The sequence below is a fragment of the Ochotona curzoniae genome, unplaced genomic scaffold (assembly GCF_017591425.1).
Source record: "Ochotona curzoniae isolate NIBS_2020 unplaced genomic scaffold, NIBS_Ocur_1.0 scaffold_4701, whole genome shotgun sequence".
NCBI lineage: Eukaryota > Metazoa > Chordata > Mammalia > Lagomorpha > Ochotonidae > Ochotona > Ochotona curzoniae.
The window spans coordinates 82,609,731-82,630,771 of NW_024467122.1; the positions used below are offsets into that span (position 1 = coordinate 82,609,731).

At 59.3% G+C, this 21,041-nt stretch overlaps 1 protein-coding gene across 1 annotated transcript in view; it reads left to right on the plus strand.

Moving 5' to 3' along the window:
• Window positions 1-1,448: 1,448 nt before the first annotated feature.
• The window catches only part of HCN4 (hyperpolarization activated cyclic nucleotide gated potassium channel 4), a 32,615-nt gene continuing 13,022 nt past the window's right edge, over window positions 1,449-21,041 (plus strand). The window contains exons 1-2 of the mRNA XM_040969659.1: window positions 1,449-2,239; window positions 20,084-20,507. Of these exons, the coding sequence (XP_040825593.1) occupies window positions 1,449-2,239; window positions 20,084-20,507 (1,215 nt within the window). The remainder of the gene's footprint in view (window positions 2,240-20,083; window positions 20,508-21,041) is intronic.

The following is a 21,041-nucleotide window of genomic DNA, read 5'->3' on the forward strand; positions in this document are numbered from 1 at the left end:
GACCGCCAGCTCCCAGGCAGGGGGACCCTGCAGCTGTTGGGGTGGGACGGCTCTGAGTGGCGCAGGGATGCCCCTAGCGTTGGTGCTCACATCAGGTGCCCCAATTGCATGGGAACCCAGAGATTGGGTGAAGGGACCTCCCGCTCCGTCTCCGCCGGCCACCGTGTGGGAGCCCTTCAGGGCCCCGGAGAGGCGCGCGCGGGATCGCGCGTTCGGATTTTATGCGGGAGGCTGCCGCAGGCGCATTTCCTCGAAGTCTTACCTCGAAGGGCCGGGTCTCCCCGACACCGTTCTGCGCTGGCGGCCTCCCGAGTCCCCCACACCCTTCTCGCTGGGTCGCTGGGAGGCTTCTTGGGGGGGGGGGTGGAAGACCCACGCGGGACTGCCTCTACGCCTGCTCTGCAGAAAGATCCTAGGGGAGCCCCAGGGCGGCGCGGTCCCGGACTTTCCCCTGTCTCCCGGGAGCTGCGGGGAAGGCCGGCTCCGTGCGCGCGCCCCGAGGAGGGTCGGAGCCCCAGGCCCTAGCTGACACGCGGGGACAGCGAGGCCGGAGCGCGCGGAGCCGGCGGCTGGGAAACCCCGCCCCCGTGCCCATCGTGGGGTGGGGAAATCACTGCCCAAGCCCGAGTCCCAGGCTGGGCGGCGCTCCCAGCCCGGGTCCGCAGAGAGCGACCCGAGGGCGCGGGAGCGAGGCCACCTCCCGCCCCGTGCCCCGCGCCCCGCGCCCCCGCCGGGCCGCCCCGCCCCCGGCCCGGCCCGGCCCTGGCGTGCGCGCCGCTGCCCCTTTAAGAAGCCCAGGTGGGCAGGCAAGCTGCGGGCGCGGCTCCTATGGCAACCCGCGCGCTGCGCCGCTGCCGAACCTGCCAGGGCGCGGGAGCCCTTGCGCGGCCGGAGGGCGCTCCGGAGAGGCGGCCGCTGATGTAAGCCCCGCAGCCGCGGGTTACGCTCGGCAGCCGCACAGCATCGACGAGGCCAGGCGGGCTCGCGGCAGGGGGTGGGGTCCCCGCTACTCTGCACCGGCCGCGCTGCGGCTGCACGGGGCCGGTCGGCGCCCTCCGTCCCTCCCGCGGGACCCACGCCCGGGAGACGCGCGGGCCGTGCGCCCTGCGCTCCGGAGCGGCTGCCGCGCCGCCGCTGCCCGCGCCCATTGTTCCCCGCGGGGGCGGGGCACCGGAGCCGGCCGCGCGCCGCGCCCCTGGACGCGGGAGGGAGCAAGGCGCCGAGGGAGGGGCCCGCGGGGTCCCCGCGCCCAGCCCGGCCCACGGGGAGGCGCAGCGCGGCGAGCCCCACGGCGCCGAGCGGGGCCGGGACCTTCCCCTCGGCGGCGCGCGGCCTCGGAGCATGGGCGCGTGAGGCGGCTGGTGGTGCGCGGGCGGCGAAGGACGCGTGGCCGGGCAGGCGGACCGGCGGGCGGAGCTGGAGCGGGCCGGCCGTGCGGCCCCGGCGCCATGGACAAGCTGCCGCCGTCCATGCGCAAGCGGCTGTACAGCCTCCCGCAGCAGGTGGGGGCCAAGGCGTGGATCATGGACGAGGAGGAGGATGCCGAGGACGAGGGCGCAGGGGGTCGCCAGGACCCTAGCCGCAGGAGCATCCGGCTGCGGCCGCTGCCCTCGCCCTCGCCCTCCGCGGCAGCGGCGGCGGCTGGCAGCACCGAGTCCCGGGGCGCGGCCCTCGGGGCGGCGGACGGCGAGGGGCCGGCCCGTGGCGCGGCGGCCAAGTCCAGCACGAACGGCGACTGCAGGCGCTTCCGCGGGAGCCTGGCCTCGCTGGGCAGCCGGGGCGGTGGCGGTAGCATCGGCGGAGGTAGTGGCAGCCAGGGGCACCTACACGAGTCCGCAGAAGAACGGCGGCTCATCGCCGAGGGCGACGTGTCCCCGGGTGAGGACAGGACGCCCCCAGGCCTGGCGGCCGAGCCTGAGCGCCCCTGCGCCCCGGCGCCGCCCGCAGCCACACCGCCACCGCCGCTGGCCCCCTCCTCCTCCTGCTGCTCGGAGCAGCGCCCGGCGGACGCGGCTGTCAAAGTGGAGGGAGGCGCGGCCGCGGCCGATCAGATCCTGCCGGAGGCCGAGGCGCGCCTGGGCCAGGCAGGCTTCATGCAGCGCCAGTTCGGGGCCATGCTCCAGCCGGGGGTCAACAAATTCTCGCTGCGGATGTTCGGCAGCCAGAAGGCGGTGGAGCGCGAGCAGGAGCGGGTGAAGTCAGCCGGCTTCTGGATCATCCACCCCTATAGCGACTTCAGGTAAGGGGCTTGGCCGCTGAGCATTCTGGAGTTAACTTTCCTTCCTCTGCAGGGAGCTCGGAGTGGGGGATCAGATGGGGGGGGGGCGGGTAGAAAGTGGGGAAGGGTGCGAACTTCCCCCTGCAGGGCACCTAACCTTACCTAACTTTCCTCCTTGGGGCTCCGTGCCCTGAGTGCTTCTCCAGGTTGGAAAGGTTGGAAAGATGTCTTGAGTGTGGGAGCACCTTCAAGGCTGCACAGTCAGGCTGGCCTGCAGAGCTGGGCCAAGTGTGGTTGAAAGACCTCCTTGCACTGGCCAACCCCTGGGGCTGCTGGCTGCAGGCTTCAGTGTCTGCTGCTGGCTCCTGGGGAGCCCGAGGTGAAGGGCTGGGGAGAGGCGGGGAACACAGGGCACTGCCATACCTGTGCTTTAGCCCACCTTAACCTTGGGCCCTCATCTCCAGGGCTGGCCCAGGAGCAGGCAGCCGGGGCAAGCTGGCTTCTGTCCGCTTAGCGGGACAGTGACCTTGCTCCCGTATAGTGCTCAGTGACCAGCTCTGATGTCCTGTCTGATGGCCAGCTGTCCTGTATCCCCCCAGCCCCCTGCCCCACCTCAGTGACAAGAGTCCGAGAGAGAGAAAGAGGAGACCCTGCCTCTCTTTCATCACCTGGGAAAGATGCCATAGCTTGGCTGACACCATGTTGGCCTTCTGGGCAGCTGGGTGCAAACAATGGGCTGGGTTCGGGGATGCCTCACCCTAGCCAAGGTTCTGAGGTCTCCCTGAATTTCTCTGACGTCTGGAATATCTTCTCACACCTCCCCCAACTCCCTGCTTGGGGCTGAGTTTCTTTCTGGGTCTTTGGACCCTGCCCTGCCTCCCCAGGTTCTCCTTTACCATTCCAGCTCCTCTTCCTGTCTGCCTACCTCCCTGGCGAGTTAACCGGCCAACCTGCCCGTGCGGGGAGCCACTGGCCAGCCCCAGAGCCGGCCATCCTTCACCAGCTCTGGGAAGCTGGTTTGTAATGAGAGCAAAGCCGTTTTCCATCCAATGAGAGAGATTTCTTGGGCTGGGAGTGGCCAGTCAGGTAACACTCTCTAGCTGAATCCTTTTCTGGGACCGCTCTTTCTCAGCCTGAATTCCAGGGTCCAGCGGTGGCTGCTGGACGGGCAGAGAGAGCCACAGTCATTGTCAAAGGGTACAAGCTAAGGTGGGATCGTCCGCCTCCAGCTGCGACTGGGACCTGAGAGAGCCCAGGGTGGGCAAGGGAGCAGTGGCCAGTTGGTCAATCAGTGGGTGGGTCAGGAGGTGCCATTGCCCCCCACCACCCAAGTCCTCCTGATGGTGGAAACAGACAAGCCTGGGCCAACCACTTGAGACTGTTTGAAGGGGACTTCCTCCCTGGCTTAGCTCAGCAGAGCTTGGTTACGAGTTCTTAGCATCAAGCCCATTGATGGGGTTTTATGGGTGGGCACCCGCCAAGGGCCAGCCCAGGTGAGCCCAGTGTCTGCCAATCAATGACAAGTTCTGATGGAGGGCCTTCCGGCGGCTGCGCCCTGCCCTGCCTGCCTGGCTGGCTGGTGAAGGACTAACGTGAGCGCATCAGATGGGAGCCTTCCTCGTCCTGTGCATCCCTCCACCCGGCTGTGACGTGTCTGCCCGCAGGGCCCCTGCAGGCTGCCCAGGATGTGGGAGACAGGGGTGGGGACATGGTGGGTAAGGGCAGCAGGAAGAGGGGCCTTCGGATTTGGGTTTGGGCTGGCAACTGGAAATGCCTGCACACACACCCCCCCCCATACCCTTATTGTGCCCTGGGGGGGGGGCAGGTGGGTGCAGTTCAAGGGAGCAAAGCCAGGAGGGATGGCTTGTGTGTGCATCTGTGTGCATGGGTGTGTGTGTGTGTGTGTGTGTGTGTGTGTGTGTGTGTGTGTGTAGGGCCCCTGGTCATGCATCTGCTTCTAATCTGTGATAGCTCAGCTCGTTTTTCAAAGGTCAGAGGGACAAGGGCCTGGCTGCTCAGCATAGGAACTCCCGCTAACCTTCAACCCGCACTTGTGAGGCCCAGCCGCCCTCCGTCTAGCCCACCTCTGGCTGCAGCATTCTTGGGCTGGTGGAAGATGTATCTATCATTTTGATGGGCAGGAAGCATTGATCCAAGCAGAATTGGTTTAATAAAGGATCGCCAGCCAGCCGTGATCGATGGAGTGTGTGGTTTGGAGTTCAGGGCTGCCTGTGACTGCCGAATTCTGACATTTCCTGTTCCTGGTGGTGGTGGTGGGGAAAGGGGCGGGCGGAGGCTGAGAGGTGACCAGGGTCTTGCTCCAAGAGACAGGCATAACCGTGGCCACCTAGGCATGATGGGCTTTGTCCTGTGTCCCAAGAGGAGAGCAAAGAAGATGCAGATGGAGCTGGTTTTGCCCCCACACACTGACCATGTATGGCTTACTATCTTGGGGGCAAGTTGATGTGTAGGGGTGTCACTTCTGGCGCCACTGTGGTGCCCCAGAGGTGAGCTCGGCCTTGAGAGTGAAAGTGGAAACCTGTGCCTTCTGAGGTTGCGGGATGGCAAAGGGAGGAAGGGTCTTAACGTGGCCTTTCCTCAGGCAAGCACAGATGTAGCTGCTCGGTGACTCCCTGCTGGCCGGTTGCTGGCATTCGGTCACCTCTGGTACTCTGGCCTTCCCAAACCAATCCTGGGACCAGTCCTGCTTGGTGTTGAGCTACCCTGGAGCTCCAGTGGGAAGCTATGGCACTGCCATGGCCACACCGTGTGTGTGTGTGTGTTTAATTGATTACATTTCGTTTTGCTATACAGTTTTATAGGCTCTGGGATTCCCCTAACCCCTCCTTGTGCCCTCCCCCAACGGTGGATTCCTCTACCTAGTTGTAATATTACAGTTCAAATGCAGTCAGGATTCTTTCGTTGTAGGCATATACCAAGCATAGAGTCCTTCAACGGTTTCTTGGGCAGACCATCTCTGGTCTGAAGACTAAACTGGCAGGATATCATCCCGACCACTTAAAGGCCCCAACATAACATTAACAACAATTTACAACATTATGGAGTTAATTGACATGGTATTGAGTAACCAATATGTTTTTTAAAAAATGCAGGTTCTTAGCCACATCTGTGACTACTTCACTGACATTTCAATTTTAGTTTATATACAACTGGTTTCTATCCACCTTAAAATGCACCCCGTGTGTTACAACCTCTGCATCTTTACGTGGTGGCCTCTGTCCAGCGGGCTCAGACTGGAGAGCCTGCTGCAGGGGGGCATTGCACCTGCTCTCCCATGTCTGTGAGTGAACCCCAGTGGAGTTGGGGCTCCAGGTTGTGAACCCTGCTCTGGCCTTTCCAGAAGAGGACACGGGCCTGGTGCAAGACGGGATGCTGGCCTTCCCTGGAGCCCTGTAAGGAGTTGTGGGCGCATCGTACTGTAGTTGGGACCTAGGGTGGGGGCCCTGGAGAACGAGAGCTGCAGTGACTCCTCAGGCCCCCCCTTTCCTACTGGCTGTGTTCAGGTAGGAAGTGAGGAGGACGGTGGTAGCCAGTTTCATGTTGGGGTTCTAAGTAGCCCCGTGCTATGTGGGTTTTCCTGGCAGGGGGTATGGTGGTTTGTAGGCCTGGTGCTAACAATGTGAGCTATAGCTGTGAGGCCTGGGGGAGGGGAGGGACACGTGGTGCAGTTGGGATTCCAAGCTCCAGTAGGGAGATTGCCACCCTACCCCCTGCCCATGAGGCTGGGCCGGGAGGTCAGGGCCAAGGTGTTCTCAGATACCAGGATACAGAGAAGGCCAGGATCCTGCAGCTGCCTTCTGCGAGGTCCCGGTTCTCTGGCCTCATGGTGAGACGGGAGACAGCCTTGGCCGTTTCTTCAGTTCTCTCGGTGCCACAGACCATGTGCTTTGGGGAAAGCCAGGTCAGGCTTGATCTGCCTGCCTGTCCACCTGTCCACTCTTGTTGTGCTCCAAGGCCCGGCATCGCTGGCTCAGAATCTGCCATGCCATCCCACCCACCTACCCACCCAGGGGCTCCTTGCAAGAACATGGTCTGCCTCCATGAGTCTCCTCTGGGGTCTGAGCCTGCAGGAGCTCCAGTGCAACCAGTGCTCCCAGTGCCCGGCGGGTACAGGTCATGTGTTTGCTCTGCGCTCAGCCTGAGTTCCCCAAGGAGAGCCTGTCTTCCCCGTTTGGCCTGGGAGCCCTGGCTTCACTGAGCAGGCACATTCTGTGACAGGGACCAAGCCACGGACTTATGCTTGCAGACTCTCGGGCATGTCGGAGTCCTGTTCCACCATGATTCTTCCCCTCTGCCCCGCTGTTGGGACCCTGCTGGCCCGAAGTGCTTGCTGGCTACTAGGGGTACTCCTGACCCTCTTAGCCCCTCCAAAGGGCCAGAGGAGCAGGGAGAAGGGCTGGTGTGTGAAGTGACTGCTGTGCTGTAGGGAGAGTTCCAAAAGGCATAGATGTCAAGGAGTCTGGAGGAGACAGCAGGGTGAGGGCACTCGGTGGCACTGACCGTGGCCAGCTGGAAGGAAGAGGACAAAGCAGCTGCCTAGAGCTGCAGGTCTGTGCCCAGCAGCCTCCCTGTGTGGGACCAGGCCTGTCTCTTCTCCCTGACCCTCCCTCGTGCTTGCCACCATGCTGGCCACACTGGAGTCCACTCAGAGCACAAGGTCCCGCCCACATCCCTGTGGGCTCGTGGCACAATGAAGGCAGCCAGCCGTGGCTCCAGCACACACACACACTCGCAGCCTTGGCTCGAGGGCGCTCAGCAAGCTGCTGCTTGCTGCCAGTGCTAATTAATAGAAGGGCTACGGGGGCTGGGCCAGGCAGCCCTGCCTGGGCCCAGGGGATGCTGAGGAATCTGCGGTTCCCAGCCAGAGAGGGCCAGCGGGGCAGGGCACCGACTTGGCGCTGGCTGGATTGTTTGCTGCCAGTCAGGAGGCTGCCGACTGAGAAAACCGTGCTGGGGACCTCTGCAGTCAGCGGCTGCCCAGGCAGGAAGAGGGGAAGACAGCATGGACAGAGGCTGAGCTCCGTATGGCAGTGGGTGTTCGGAATGAGATCCAGTAGGACTTGGATCAGAGGAGGTTGGGCACCATCCCGTGTAGACAGGGTGGCACCTGGAAGTGGCCTGTTGGGCTAGCCCTGTGTGCCCAGGTGCAGCCGGTTCTGCTGTGTTAAAGAAGATAAGAAGGGACCCTAGCAGTTCTGGCTCTGTGTCCCAGGGAGCCCAGAGATTGCCCCCATGCCACACCACAACCTTAAACCAGCTCTTCCTTGCCCAAAGTTCCCAGGTGCCCATAACATCACTGTTTTGCAGCCAGCCACGTCCTTCCTGCCAGTCGGTGCCTGATCTTGTGCTGGCTTCTGAGCTTCACTGCCCCCTGGCCCAGCACTGTGCACGGGGTGATGCCATGGGGTCCCCGGCCAGGAAGGACTGCCTTGCAGGCGTGTGGCCTGGGCAGGGAACATGGTTATATCTCATTGTGTTCGCTCTTCAGAGGCAACCTGAACGAGAGCGTATTTCTCCCTAATTGTAAGTGATAGAGAATGGGGTTGCCGTTCGTGGTGTACAGAGGGGGCCCTGAGAGGGGTCATGCATTTGCGACCCCAACCCCCCAATTATGTAGCTATACATTAGGACTGGACTCAACCCTGCTCTCCAGGACTCACTTCCTGCATGCCCCTCCAGGTCTGTCTGTCTCTCTCCCCTCTTCTTTTCATGTATTGATTTATTTTTGGTTGCTTTAAAAGATTGAACCAGACAGTGGGTATCCTGAGAGTTCTGCTGCCGAAGAGGGGCTCCATGAGGGAGTAAGGCAGCGGTTGGGGGTGGGGAAGGTGGGTCAACAGAAAATGGAGATCTCAGGATCCAGATGAGGGGGTTGGGGCCTGGCACCTCGGTTGTACTGGTGGGAGCGGAGAGCTGCCATGGCCAGCCCAAGGTCGCAGAGGAAGGCTGCACTGAAGGTGAAACCAGAGGCGCTGTGTGGGTTGCCTCACAGCCATCTGCAGGGGTCTGGCTGCTGAAGCCCACCCCTGATGCCCCAGCCAGGGGGTGTCCAGTGAAGTTCTTTTTTTCCTGAATGGCCTGGTCCCTCAGAGCTTCCTGCCACCCCCACCCTGTACCTGTCTGTCTAGGGTTTTGGGCGTTTCCGACGTTCCATTACGACACGGGGCAGGGTGGGAGTAGGGAGACTGTGCATAGTCAAGGCTGGACCATCACAGCCTCATCTCACAGCGAAGCTGGCTGGGCCTCCTGCCCAAGATGCTTCTTCCTTCCTGGCCAGGGCCTGGGTGCCGTGGAGAGCCTGGGGTCATGGCAGCCATATCCGGTGCCATTCATGTCCCTGCTCCTTGAAGGGAGGTGACCGGTGCTCAGAGGGGAAGGGGACAAGTGGGACAGTGGTATCCTGTTCTGTCTGACCAGAGGACACGGTCACACGTGTTCTCACGTCCTGCGGTGAAATGAAGAAGTGCAGCGGGTCTGTGCCCAGGACTCAGGCTGGCACGCCAAGGATCAGGGTTCAGCTTAGAATGAGGATCAGGGCTCAGTCTGTGTCTAGCCTTAGGGCTCAGGCCAGGGCCAGGGCTTAGTGTGTGATCCACTCAAGGGCTTCATCTGGGGTCCACACTGGAGTCCCAAAGTGCATCTCTGGGCTTTGAGCCCATCTCTGGGTAATCCCCGAGACATCAGCCCCCTGCCCTGGGCTTCCCTGCCTTCCCTGAGCCCCGTGAACTCTGCCCCTCCTCCTTGGCATCTGAGCCAGCACCTCTGGTCCCCTCTGAGAGGAGAAGCCCAAGGTGCCACCTCTGCCTTGGCCAGGGCAGCATAGTCACCCAGTCAGCCGCTGTGTTCTCACTGTTGGGGAGCTCCTGCAGGTGTGGGGCTCTGACCTGGATGTAGAAGCAAGTCCTGGTGCTGTCGGGGGACTCCCTGCACCCCAGCTCTGGGCCACCACCAATTACTGTGCAGGTCTGGTGACGGCAGCGGTGGGGTGGGCTGATTGGTGGCTGTTGGTTTTGTGTCTGTCTAAGCAGTTCCCCGTGTGGGCGGCCGTGTTGCCTCTGCATGCAGGAGGCTCTCAGAAATTAATACCCTGACGGACTGCCTGCGGCATTGTCTTCTGGGCACGGGCAGGGGTGTGCCAAGGATGTCACACCCAATATGCCTGCAGGGGACAGATGGTAGAGTGTACTGCAGGACTGGCCTTTCTTGATCATGGCACAGGGGTCATCACCCACCTGAGGTTCCAGCACCTCTCTGGGCCTCTGGCTGTGGCCTGGGGCAGGTGTGGACAAGCACATAGACCCATGTGGATTGGTGGTCAGGGATGGCCTCTAAGAGGAAGCGGGACTGAAGGAAGGAGACATCATTCTGCAGGTGCCCTCGGAAGCAGACACTAGAAAGAGCTCCAGCTGAGGCCTGTGACAGGAATGGGTGCTGACAGGCACCCCTGGCTGGGTGAGCCTCGCCCTTCTTACTGACCCTGCTTGCTCAGGGCACCCTGGTCCTTGGAGCCCAGCACTGTTCTCCTAGGTGCACAGCCTAGGAGAAGATTCCTCCTCCCAGCCAGGCACAGAAGGCAGGTGCTAGCACGGGGCTGTCACATCCTGGAGGTCTCTGAGCGTGTGGCCCAGAGCCCAGAAGCAATTACCCTGCAGTGGTGGCTGAAGGCGAGAGAGCCAGCCCCTGTCAATGATTAACACGCAGTCACTGGAGGCCCCTGCCAGTTTGGGGCTGCTCCCAGACCTTTCTGGGGCCTCCTGAGGGGAGCAGGAAACACCCTGAGACCCACAGGGTTTTGCAGTGCCACCCTCCGCAAGGATATGGGATTCTGCTTGGGCTTTGGGTCAACCTCGCCTGAGCTTCCCTGGGTGCAGAGAGCTGCAGTCAGCCAACCCCGCCCTGCAACTCCCCTCATGGTGCCTGCTGCCTGGCCTCAGCCACCTCCTCTCCTCTCTCTCTCTGAGTGTCAGGGTTGGAGCTCAGTCTGAGAAAAGAGCAGAGCTAATTGGCCAAATAGGTATTGAACCCGCTGGCCCTGACCCCATTAGCGCAAATTGAGCTGGCCACTGCTGACTGGCACAGCTCATGGACACTCTCCTGGCCTCTTCTGCTGAGGTCCAGCAGCTCTGCCGGTCCTGCCTGCTTGGGGACCAGCGCCGACCAGGTCTCCCTGGAATGCTGTGTGGCATGGCCTGGCCTCGGATAGCTCAGAGCTAGGGGGAAGGTGTGGAAAGAGCAGTCCATCCCGCCCTGTGGCCCTCAGGGGTCACTGTCCCACAGGAGAAGGAACTGAGGGACCCAGTACGGGGGGATGGAGGAAGGGAGATGTGGAGGTGGAGAGGGTCTGGGCCAGGTCCTCGCCTCTGTGAAACCCCACCCCACCCCACCTTCCTCCTTAGATTGGACACAGCTCAGGCCTTAGCAAGGTGGCAAAGCGCTGAGTCACCTGGGAGCTGTGTGCCATCAGAGATTGCCCAGGGCTGCCCCCAGGGTGAGGCCAGGTAAGTGTACTTTGGCCAGGCTCCCAGGTGGGTCTGTTCCCATTGAGCGACAGCCCAGGATAGTAGGGTATCCCAACGTGGTCACACTCACTCTTGGATGTCTCTCTACTCCCACCCCAGAGCCCTTTGGTGATGACCTTCTGCTCCAGGAAGCCCTTCTGCCTGTCCTTCCAGAAGTGTATATGGCGGGGGTGGGGGGGAAGGGAAAAGATCAGAATCACAAAAAAGTGGTGTTGCTGGGAGGGGCCTTCAGGGATCCTGGACCTTGCTGTTTCCTCATTAGACCCTGTGTCTTCCACGGGGATCCTGCTCTTTCCCTGCCCCAGCACCACCCCAGCACAGAGGGGCTCTGCAGATGTGCCCTGTAATTTTGACCCTTGGTGACTGGGGTTAACTCTGTCCCATATCTGTGGCCCGCCCCTGCGTGCCTGCCGCGTGAGCCCGGAGCTGGGGAGCGCTCTCCCCTGCCTGATTTCCCCTGGGGCTGGGCTCACATGCTCTTCCACAACAATGTGCTATTTTCGTTTCCTTCTCCTGAGTGGTTAAGGCAGAAGGTTTCTGGGCGTCCTGTTGGAGTCTTTTGATTTCTGTAAACTGGGCTACCACGTTCTCCAAATCCTCATCAGCACCCCCTCCGCCCCTTACTTTTTCCCAGCTGGGTAGAGTACAGAGAGGTTAGGCCACCGGCCCGAGGAAGCATAGCATTGTCTCCAACTCGCTTCCTCTACAACCTGCCAGGCTCCTGTGACCCCACAAGAGCCCTGCCTCTGCCTGGCCTTCAGCACCAGCCATCCAGACCCTGCTGCGACTGGGTGCTCTACCTACAGGTGCCCATGGCCGACCTCACCCAAAGTCAGCCTTTTGGCCCACGGGGAAACCGAGAAGGGCCAGAAAAAGGCAGAGCTTATTCAAGGCCCCTCTGGCTTCCTTGGGCCCCTTTCCAGAGGCTCCAGGCTCCCACCATCCTGCCTCTGCTTCAGGACTCTGGGACTCAACAGCTCTGTCATCCCGCACTCCTACCCACACGTTCAAACCTGATAGATTTTCCCCGCGGCTTATGGGGCTGAGGAACCAGCCAACGCCAGGCTCAAGTGTTATGGTGCTGCCACCCTCCTGTAGGATGAGTCCTTCCATCCCCCTGGCTCAGGATTCCTTGAATGGGCACAGTCCACACCTGCCAGGGTCCCCACAGCCTGCAGACCAGTGGTCATGTGATGATAATGATGGTGATCATGATGGAGGTGCTGGTGATGGAGGTGATGGTGATGCTGGAGGTAATGGTGATGATGATGGTGATGGTGGTGATGATGGAGGTGACGATAGTGATGATGGTGATCTTGATGATGATGGTGATGATGGTGATGACGGTCGTGATGGTAATGATGAGGTGCTGAGTGTTTCCACTACAGAGCAGATCATAAACACCACCTGCTTCAGTTCTCAGAGTCCTGTGATTCATTCGTGGTCACGCAGCTGGGGGGTCGGACACCAGAGTGCCTCTCTGCCACCCATGCCAGAACCCCAGCTGCTGTCACCTGGGAACTGATGGCAGGCCCGCCCACACCTGCCCAGAAGCTCCTGGGTAGTGTGTGCACAGGTGCAGTTGGGGGGGGCGGGGGGAGACACTGCGCTGAGTGGGTCAGACGGTGGCGGGAGGGGGAGGGGGTTCCAGTTCCCGGACTCTCAGCTGACCTCCTCCAGGCAGCCCAGGGCTTCCAGCTCAGGCCAGGAGGGACCCTCAAAGAGTTGTGGTAAAAGTATCTTTTGGGATCTTACACCAAATGAGCAGTTTGGACTTTGGCATTCTGTATTGGCGTGCCCGGGTTCCATAGCCAGCTCTGGCTCTCGACTTGGGCTTCCCGCTCACACTCACCCTGGGACACAGCAGCTGATGATTGCAAATAGTCTGGGCCCCTGTCACCCACGTGGGAGACCCAGATGGAATTGCCGGTGTCTGGCTGTTGTAGGCGTTGGGGGTGGGGGAGAGGAGGGGAAGAGAAACAGCAGATGAGAGATCCCATAGAAATCACCCTCTTAGAAAAATTAAGAAGTGATGTTCAGAAACCACACCCCTCCCGCCAGCCCTGGATGCCCTTGGCTTTGAGTCTGAATTGTTTTGCCAGGCAGCTCACAGGCAGCCAGGGAGCCGCTCTAACCTGGGAACCCTGTGAGCATTAGTCAGAGGTCTGAGGTGCGTTATAAATAGAGCCCTGGTGGCCAGGAGGGAGCGGAGGGGGAAAGAGCTGTCACTGCCTGTGGTGGGGAGACCCTGGGGTCAGCTTGGGGAGACTGAGTGAGAAGGTGGCAGTGAGAGAGGCATTTCCTCTGGGTGACCCAGTCCTGGCCCCAGAAAGCTGTGGGAAACAGCTGACCCAGCCCTACAGGGCTGGGAGGTGGGGGAGGCTGAGCTGCAGGTGCAGGTGGCAGGAGACGGCTCCTCCCCTGCTAGGGGTGTGCAGCAGCTCTGCCTGCAGTAATTACAAACAGGAAGTGGGCAGGTGGGTTGAGTTGGGGGCTGGTGTGAAGGGGGCAGTGAGGAAGGTGGCCCCGTGGTTGTGTGCCACGTGTATTTGTCATGAGCTTGCCCGCCTCTGAAACGCACTGGCCTCCTTAGGCCCACTCATGTACCCTTCACATGGCTGCCAGCAGCTCCGCTGTGTCCTTGCCCTCCTCGGAGCTGACCTCCCTGTATTTACCTGGACCCCAGGACTGTATCTCCTCCATGATGTATTTAGGGGACTCTTCACTGCCGTGAGCATGGGACACTGCTCACTGCTTAAAAGTACATTTATCTTTCTGATTTTGAAGGCAGCATTTCCCCCTTAAGGAGAACATAGAAAAGTGTAACAGAGAACCAAAAAAAATTTGCCCCAAATCCCACCACTTAGCGATAACTATTGTTAACTTTTTATTATGCTGTTCTTTTTTTTTTTTTCTGATTGTTTTCCCCTGATGGCAATGATTACATCATCCAGCCACTCACCCATCCATCCACCCACCCATCCACCCACACATCCACCCATTTATCCACATACTCTATCCAGCTGTCTACCCATGCCTTCGTTTGTCTAACTGTCCAACCGTCCACCCATCCATCCACCCACTCATATATCCATCTATTCTCCCATGCCCTCCGTTTACCCACCTATCCAGTCCTTCCATTTAACAAATGGTTTTACTGCCCCCACTCCTGGCCCAGTCCAGCTCTGTGTCTTGGAAAGGGAAATGATTTGCAGCTAGGGCAGCACACAGCCAGGCTGGTGAGATGAGGCAGCCTGGGTTTGATGATGGGGAGGTTGGAGGGATTTGTGAAAGAGAAGTGTGGCTGCTTCCTTTCCCCAGGCCCTCGGGGATCTCTGCATTAGAGCTCTGTGGTAGCTTACGTTGGGGTTTTGGAAGCCAAGACCTCTCCTGATTGTCAGAAGCCCCTGACCACCCAGTGGGGAGAAGCCGGGGCTGCCCTGCGGCTGGGGGAACAGGTGATGCTGCCACTGGGCTCCCACCATACGGCAAGCATGGACAGCTCTCGCCCAGCTGCTCATTCCTCTATTTCCACCTATTCACATATTTATTTATTAGTCCCTCCCGTGGTCAAAGGCACCATTCCAAGTTCAGAATCGAGTGACCATAGCGACGTGGGGATGGCCCTGTGAGGGGCAGCTGACCAGTTCTACTAGGATGCAAAGGAGGCCTTGCAGTGGGAAAGGTGACATTGGTAGGGCTAATGGGAAGTAGAGGTGCAGGCTGGATTGCGGGGTTGTTGGGGAACAGCAATGGTGTGAGCCCAGGGGCATGATGGGTTGCTGAATCTGGAGCAGAGTGTGTGAGGTGGATGGTGGGGGAGGACCAGGGAGAAGGAGGCTGAGTCCAGTTCTTATGTTGGATGGTCATGGGCTTGGGTTCGGGAGCATGGCGGATGGACTTTGGTCCTGGAGAGAGGATGGTGAAGCCAGCCCTGACTCTGAGAAATATAAAGAGCTGACAGGACCAGAAGCCCAGTGGGATGCTGTTAGGGTTACACACACAGTGACCTGACGGGATTCCAGTTTGTTTTAGAAGTCCTGGAACCTACATCTCCACTTAGGAGCTCACTATAGCAGGTGTATCGCAGACCCCCTGGAAGTAGAAGAAAGGAAGTTTGAATTACAAAGCTCAGAGCAAGGAACTGGCAGATGTCCTCTCATGCCAGGGCTGCCCAAGGTGTTAGAAGTCCAAAAAGCTTGTCACAAATTATGATGAGAGGTGCGTGGGCGCTCATGTGGGGTCCCTGATTGGTCTATAGTGCTTGCGGCTCTTCCCTAATTGGGCCTTAGTACTTATGGCTCTCCCCTGATTGGTCAAGAGGAGAATGGAGGGGCTCCTTTCAGGACTGCTGCACTCCGGGAGCACAGGGTTCAGGAGGAAGCCGTTAAGCTGGGTGCCCAGATACGTCAAGGCCCAGGTTGCTATGGGACACTGGGGCCAGAAATGCAGCGGTGGTGGCAGGTGGACAGGAGTCAGGTATGGTTTCCAAGTGGGCAGAGTCATGTAGCCCTGGGAGCGTGGTGAGTCAGCCAGGAGATAAGAGGCTGGAGAGGCGAGAGGAGGCCCAGAAGGGGTGGGAGAGGAGAGGCAGAGGGGAGCAAGGACACCCGAAGGGCCAGCTGTTGCTCTGGCTGATGGAAGGCACCTGGAAAAAGTCAGGACTTGGAGTGGAATGGTGCCATGATCAGCCGGGTCCCTAAGGGCCAGCAGCAGAGGAGTCTGGGAGGAGGACTGCAGGTGAAGGATGCCTAGAGGACCCAGGAGACAGGTGGTGGCTGCAGAGGGGTAGGCGGTGGAAAGGGTGCTATTGCTTCTGGCCTGCAGGTTTGAAGGCTGGGAGAAGCACATTCTTGTGGGAAGAGGTGGAGAGGCCAGGAAACTGATGTGGTGCTGTGGAGGGGAGTGGGAGAGGGGCAAAGCTGGACTGTGTGTAAGGGAATCCCCTCCCTCACCCCGCTCTGTGGGGTCTTACAGAGTAGGCTCTGGGGGCAATATCAGGTTGTTTGGGTTGACATTCTTGATCAAGGGAAGCCCGCAAAGCTCTCAACTTCTCATGCCTCAGTTTTCCTTCCTCTGTTGCAAGAATGGGCACAGTCAAGAGTGTCCACCACATAGGGCTCCTGTGAACATCAGTGTGAGATGCTCAAACTCCTGGCAGACGTCAACTGCTGCCCGTCCCCCTTCCGGGTCCTCCCCTGCTAGACCCAGCAACCGAGGGATGAATCACAAGTGGAGGGAAAAGTCCGGCTTCCCGCCCCTTTCTCTGAGAATTCTGAAGCTATTTGGTTTGTTGGCAGGGAGAGGGTGCTGGGAGGAGAACAAGGTGGCACCTAAAAAAAGGGACCACATGTGACCTCCATTCATAGAGGCAAAAACACAGACTGGTTGGTAACTTTGGACCAGGTGGCTGACCAGAAAGGGATTGCAAAGGGCACTGCTTCTTAGGGGGAGGACCCAGGTCATGTGTCGGTTGAGAGCTGGGTGTCTAGCTGGCTCCTGTGATGGAGAAGGGGAAGGGAGGGGTGAGAAGGGGTGGCCTGGGGTGCAGGCAAGTAGAGGCCACTGTGAGGGTACAAGGAAAGCATGATTTCATGGGAAGATCATGTGAGATGGAAGGGTTGGAGGCCAGGGGCCAGTGAGAAGCAGGGAGGCAGAGCAGATTCTAAAGGCGTCCTAGAGACCTGGCAATGATTGAGGGGTCTGCAGGAGTGGGAGGGAGGGAGGACGGGGCAGTGAAGTGACCAGGAAGGTTTAAACTCCTCCTGCCCACCTCACCCCAGGGAAGGGAGAGGTTGAAATGCTGACCATGCCACTCAGCGTTAGAAGGGACATTGCCAAGTAGCATTTAGATGTCAAGAACAGTGGCCTTGCAGGTGGCACATTTCCCAAGCAGGTGGAGAGCAGGCCCAGGGGCCCAGAAGTAGCACCCTGAGTGAGAGCCTGGTGCCGCAGGAGCAGGTGAGAGATGTGCCATTCTCGAGGCTGCCCTTCCTCTGTGGACAGTCCCTCAGCCTGGAGGCTATGAGGGCTGCCATGGGGGGAAGATAGGAAGCACCATTCTGGACTGGGATGGGTGGGTGGGGACAGGCCCGGAGCCCTTGGTAGGGTCCTCTTGCCAGCCAGGACGTCCCATTAACATAGAGAGCCCCAGGATGGACAAGGGAAGGGGCCTTGGCTGGTTGGGGAGGCCATGGGGAATCTGGCTGTCCAGTGCTTCCACCGGCAGGTGCCACCTGTATGCTGGGATTTGCCCTCGATGGATTCCAGCACCCATGAGGTGCTAGGGAAGCAGAGGGCATTGGCTTGAGGTGTTGTAGATGCTACTCGGGGGGCTGGGGCAGGATATAGGCTTGGCTTCCCTTCTGTGGGTTAGGTGAGCCATGCCTGGCTGATCTCCAATGGAGATCCAGCTCACAGGAGTCTCAGAAGGCCCCTGCCTCCACAGAATGCTCCCCCAGGAGTCCCCTTGCAGCCTATCTGTTCTTGTCCCTGGGTAGCAGAGGAGGACTCCCCACCCCACTGTGGACTAAATGTGCAGAGAGTGGCTAGTCTGTCTTGCACCCCACTGATCTTCAAAAGACCCCAAGAGCTAGACTCGGGAGCCCCCACACTCCTCCTCTGCTAGTTATGTAGCCTTGGCTAATGCCTCTTGCTGAGCCTACAGGTCACTGTCGGGGAACGGCAGTGACAGCAGTGTGGTCAGCACCAGCCTGAGGCCCAGATAACTGCAGTATGGACTGCACAAAGGTGCCACTTAGAATGCCAAGTGTTTGGGGTCCTGAGGTGCCAGGAATTTTTTTTTTTTCAGTCACGGGAGAACCACGGCTGCTGGGGCCTGCAACCATAAAGGGGTGGTTGTGGGTCCAGTGAGCCTGGCTGGTGGCAGCAGTGGATGCTGTCCATGGTGCTGAATACAGCTTTGCCGACCTTGCTAGTTGCTGAAGTTCTCCTCCACCTGTCTCTCAGGCAGCTTCCTGGCACTGTCCTTGTCACCCCTGCCTGGGAGTCCACTTGTATGGGAGCTTCCTTGTATGCTTTCTGATCGGCCTGTCCTTGCATCCTAGACTTGTCCTCTGACCAGACATGAATTCTGTGCTCAGAGTGTCCACACGGAGAACAGGTCCTGCCCCAGTGAGGGCATTGTGGGCCCCCTCCTGGGTCTGTGAAGGCTCCTGTCCCCTCCTGCTACCCCCTCCCAGCTGTGACTTTTTGCTGGGAGTTCTGACCATCCCCCTTTTCTTCTGCCTGCAGATGTGTAGCTTTGGGTGATTTCTATTTAGAACAGCTGAGGCAGAGGCCAGACGTCCTCTGAGACTGGGCAAGCTGAAGGAAGTGAGGGACTCTAGCCAATAACAGACCAGCTTGGCCCCAGAGCCCCTACTCCCTTGCTCCCTCCCCCAGGGCTCTGCTCTCCTCTATATCACCCTGGGAGGCTCTGGGGTAGGGGTGGCCGGGGGAAGGCCAGTGTGCTGATCCCAGCCCAGCCCAGCCCAGGCACAAGAACACCCCAAGAACCCTTGAACATCCAGAAAGTCTGGATTGGGACAATTAGTTGGCATGCACAGAAATGGGTATTTTTGCCTTGTGTAATTTGATTTTATGAAGACCACTAAATATGAACATTCTCCTGTTAATTATCATCTTGAATTTGGTCTATAATTGAGGGAGCTAGAGCCAGCGAGTATGGAGGGCCCACTGGAGTAGCAGGCCTACCCGAGTCAGCGTTCTCTGCCACCTGCACCCATGCTGTTCCTTGGAGAAGCTCCTCTGGCCTGAGTGTGTTATCAGCTCCATGCATACCCGGCCCTGTGCCTAGGCCACTGGCTTTTGTCTGTTCCAAGAGTCTCAATGGGAATGAGTAGCTGCCGTGTCTGTGTGGGTGGGGATCTACCAACATGGTATTTCAGTGTGTGCATCTGCCTGTGGCAGGAGGAGAAGGGGCATGGCTTGAGAGCAGCGCAAGAAGGCTGCAATACCACCACAGGCAGGCTGTGTGTTTGGTGGAGGACTGTTAAGGCAGCAGTGGTTGGGGTCCCCAAGCTGGCATGGGGTATTAGTGGGTCCTTACACCTTGGTTGGGGTCTCCCAACTCCCATGGAATTGTTGGGACAGAGAAGGTGCTGGAGTGAACTCTCAGTGTCTGTCTTAGAATAGGAGGTCTCACCCCCGCCATCAGGTCCCAGCTCAATGCCCTGATGGACTTGATCCTCCAAGGAGCTGCTGGAAGCTACCCACTCTCCTGGCCCCTGTACTGTAGGTCTGCTGCCTGAGATGGGGTGGGCTACCCTGAGTGGGGTGGGCCCTCTCCTTAGCCACATTCTCTGCCTGGCTGAGAATTCCTCACCCTCAGGGAGTGATCTCATGGCCCACTCTCCAGGCAGGGGCAGTGTAGGGGGCTCGTCCCTCTGTGCCCACTTCCCTCCTGCTGGCCTCATGTAGTAGCTGACTCAACATGGCTGTGAGGCTGTAGTCCCAAGCTGCTCTTGGGGGAAGGGGTTGGCCCTAAGATGCCAGTATGAGACCCTGGCAATGACTGGCCATACCTTCTGGGGGTGTGTGGTGGTGGTGGCCTATGTCCCCCTGTGCTCTCTCCTTACTCTACAGTTCTCTTGCTAGACCTGTGTGTTGACTCCATGCACCCCCATGGTGGGAGGAGGCTGACCACTCCCCAGGAGCTCAACTTTGCAGCTGACTCTGGCCTGTCTTTGGAAAGACTTGTAGGTGATTGGAGGCCTTAGACGAAAGGAAGCTGGCAGCCTGAGGCTGGTCTCCCTCCACTACATTGAGTTACCCACCACAACCCCTTCCATTAACGCTCCCTGCATTAGAATAATGCTGTGCTTGCCGTCCACACACCTGTTAGGGGACCAACCTCTGGGGAGGGAGGCGGGCACAGCTGGGGCATTAAAGCCCAGAGCAGGAAGGGCAGGGATGAAATCAGGGTACAGCCTGGATCCCCTGCCTCCCAGGGCACCTGCTGTGTCTGCACCTGTCACTCCCTTGCCAGATTTCTAGCTCCCTGTGACCATCATGTCGTCAGCCTGGGAGGCTGAGTCAGGCCCTGGCTGATGGCTCGGGGAAGACTAACGGTGGGCGTACGGAGAGGAGGGGACTTGAGGAGGGGCCAGGCAGAGGGATTCCTAATGAGTGATCTTGTTCTGCCATCCCATGCCTCCATGCTCCTCACCCTGTTCCCTGAGTGTCCCAGCCGCCCCTGTCATCCCCATACCCCTCCACACACACCGGCAACCCTCCCCGTAACCCATGCCACCCCTTCCCTGCAACTGAGCCCCTTCCATCCTCGCCACTGTGTCTCCGGCAGGTTCTACTGGGACCTGACCATGCTGCTGCTGATGGTGGGAAACCTGATCATCATCCCCGTGGGTATCACCTTCTTCAAGGACGAGAACACCACGCCCTGGATCGTCTTCAATGTGGTGTCCGACACCTTCTTCCTCATCGACCTGGTCCTCAACTTCCGCACAGGCATCGTGGTGGAGGACAACACGGACATCATCCTGGACCCACAGCGCATCAAGATGAAGTACCTCAAGAGCTGGTTTGTGGTGGACTTCATCTCCTCCATCCCCGTGGACTATATCTTCCTCATCGTGGAGACGCGCATCGACTCCGAGGTCTACAAGACCGCCCGCGCCCTGCGCATCGTCCGTTTCACCAAGATCCTCAGCCTCTTGCGCCTGCTGCGACTCTCGAGGCTCATCCGCTACATCCACCAGTGGGAAGAGGTGAGCCGACAGGCCTGGCCTCCCCGCCGAGTCATCTCGGAGAGCTTCATGCTGCGGGCTTTAGGGTTGTAGAGGGCACACCTGCTGTGAGAGGACACACAGTAGCCATTTCTTCACCTCTTGTGGGCTAGAGGTTGCACGGGGAGCCTTCCACGAGGAGCTCATGGATGTGTGTGATAACTGTGGAGGTGTCAGACACAGAAAGACTGAGTCATGCCAGGTCACAGGTGATCCTGGACTGTGGAGCCAGGTGCCCCCAGAGCTTTCCCTGTGTTGGACTGCTGGGCTTTGTCGGGGTGCTGACACCCAGCCTGCTGAGGCTGGGCAGGGAGCATAAACGGGAGGAAGGGGCTGGTTGGGGAAGGCAAGGGCGGGGGAAGGGAGCAGCAGGAAGTGTGGTAGACTTACCAGAAGTGGAGAAGATATGTATTTTTTAAATTAATTTATTTGTATTTGAAAGGCAGAGTTAGAGAGGGAATCTTGTTTCCACTGATTTTACACTGCAATAGCTGCAAGTGAAGCTATGAGCCAGGA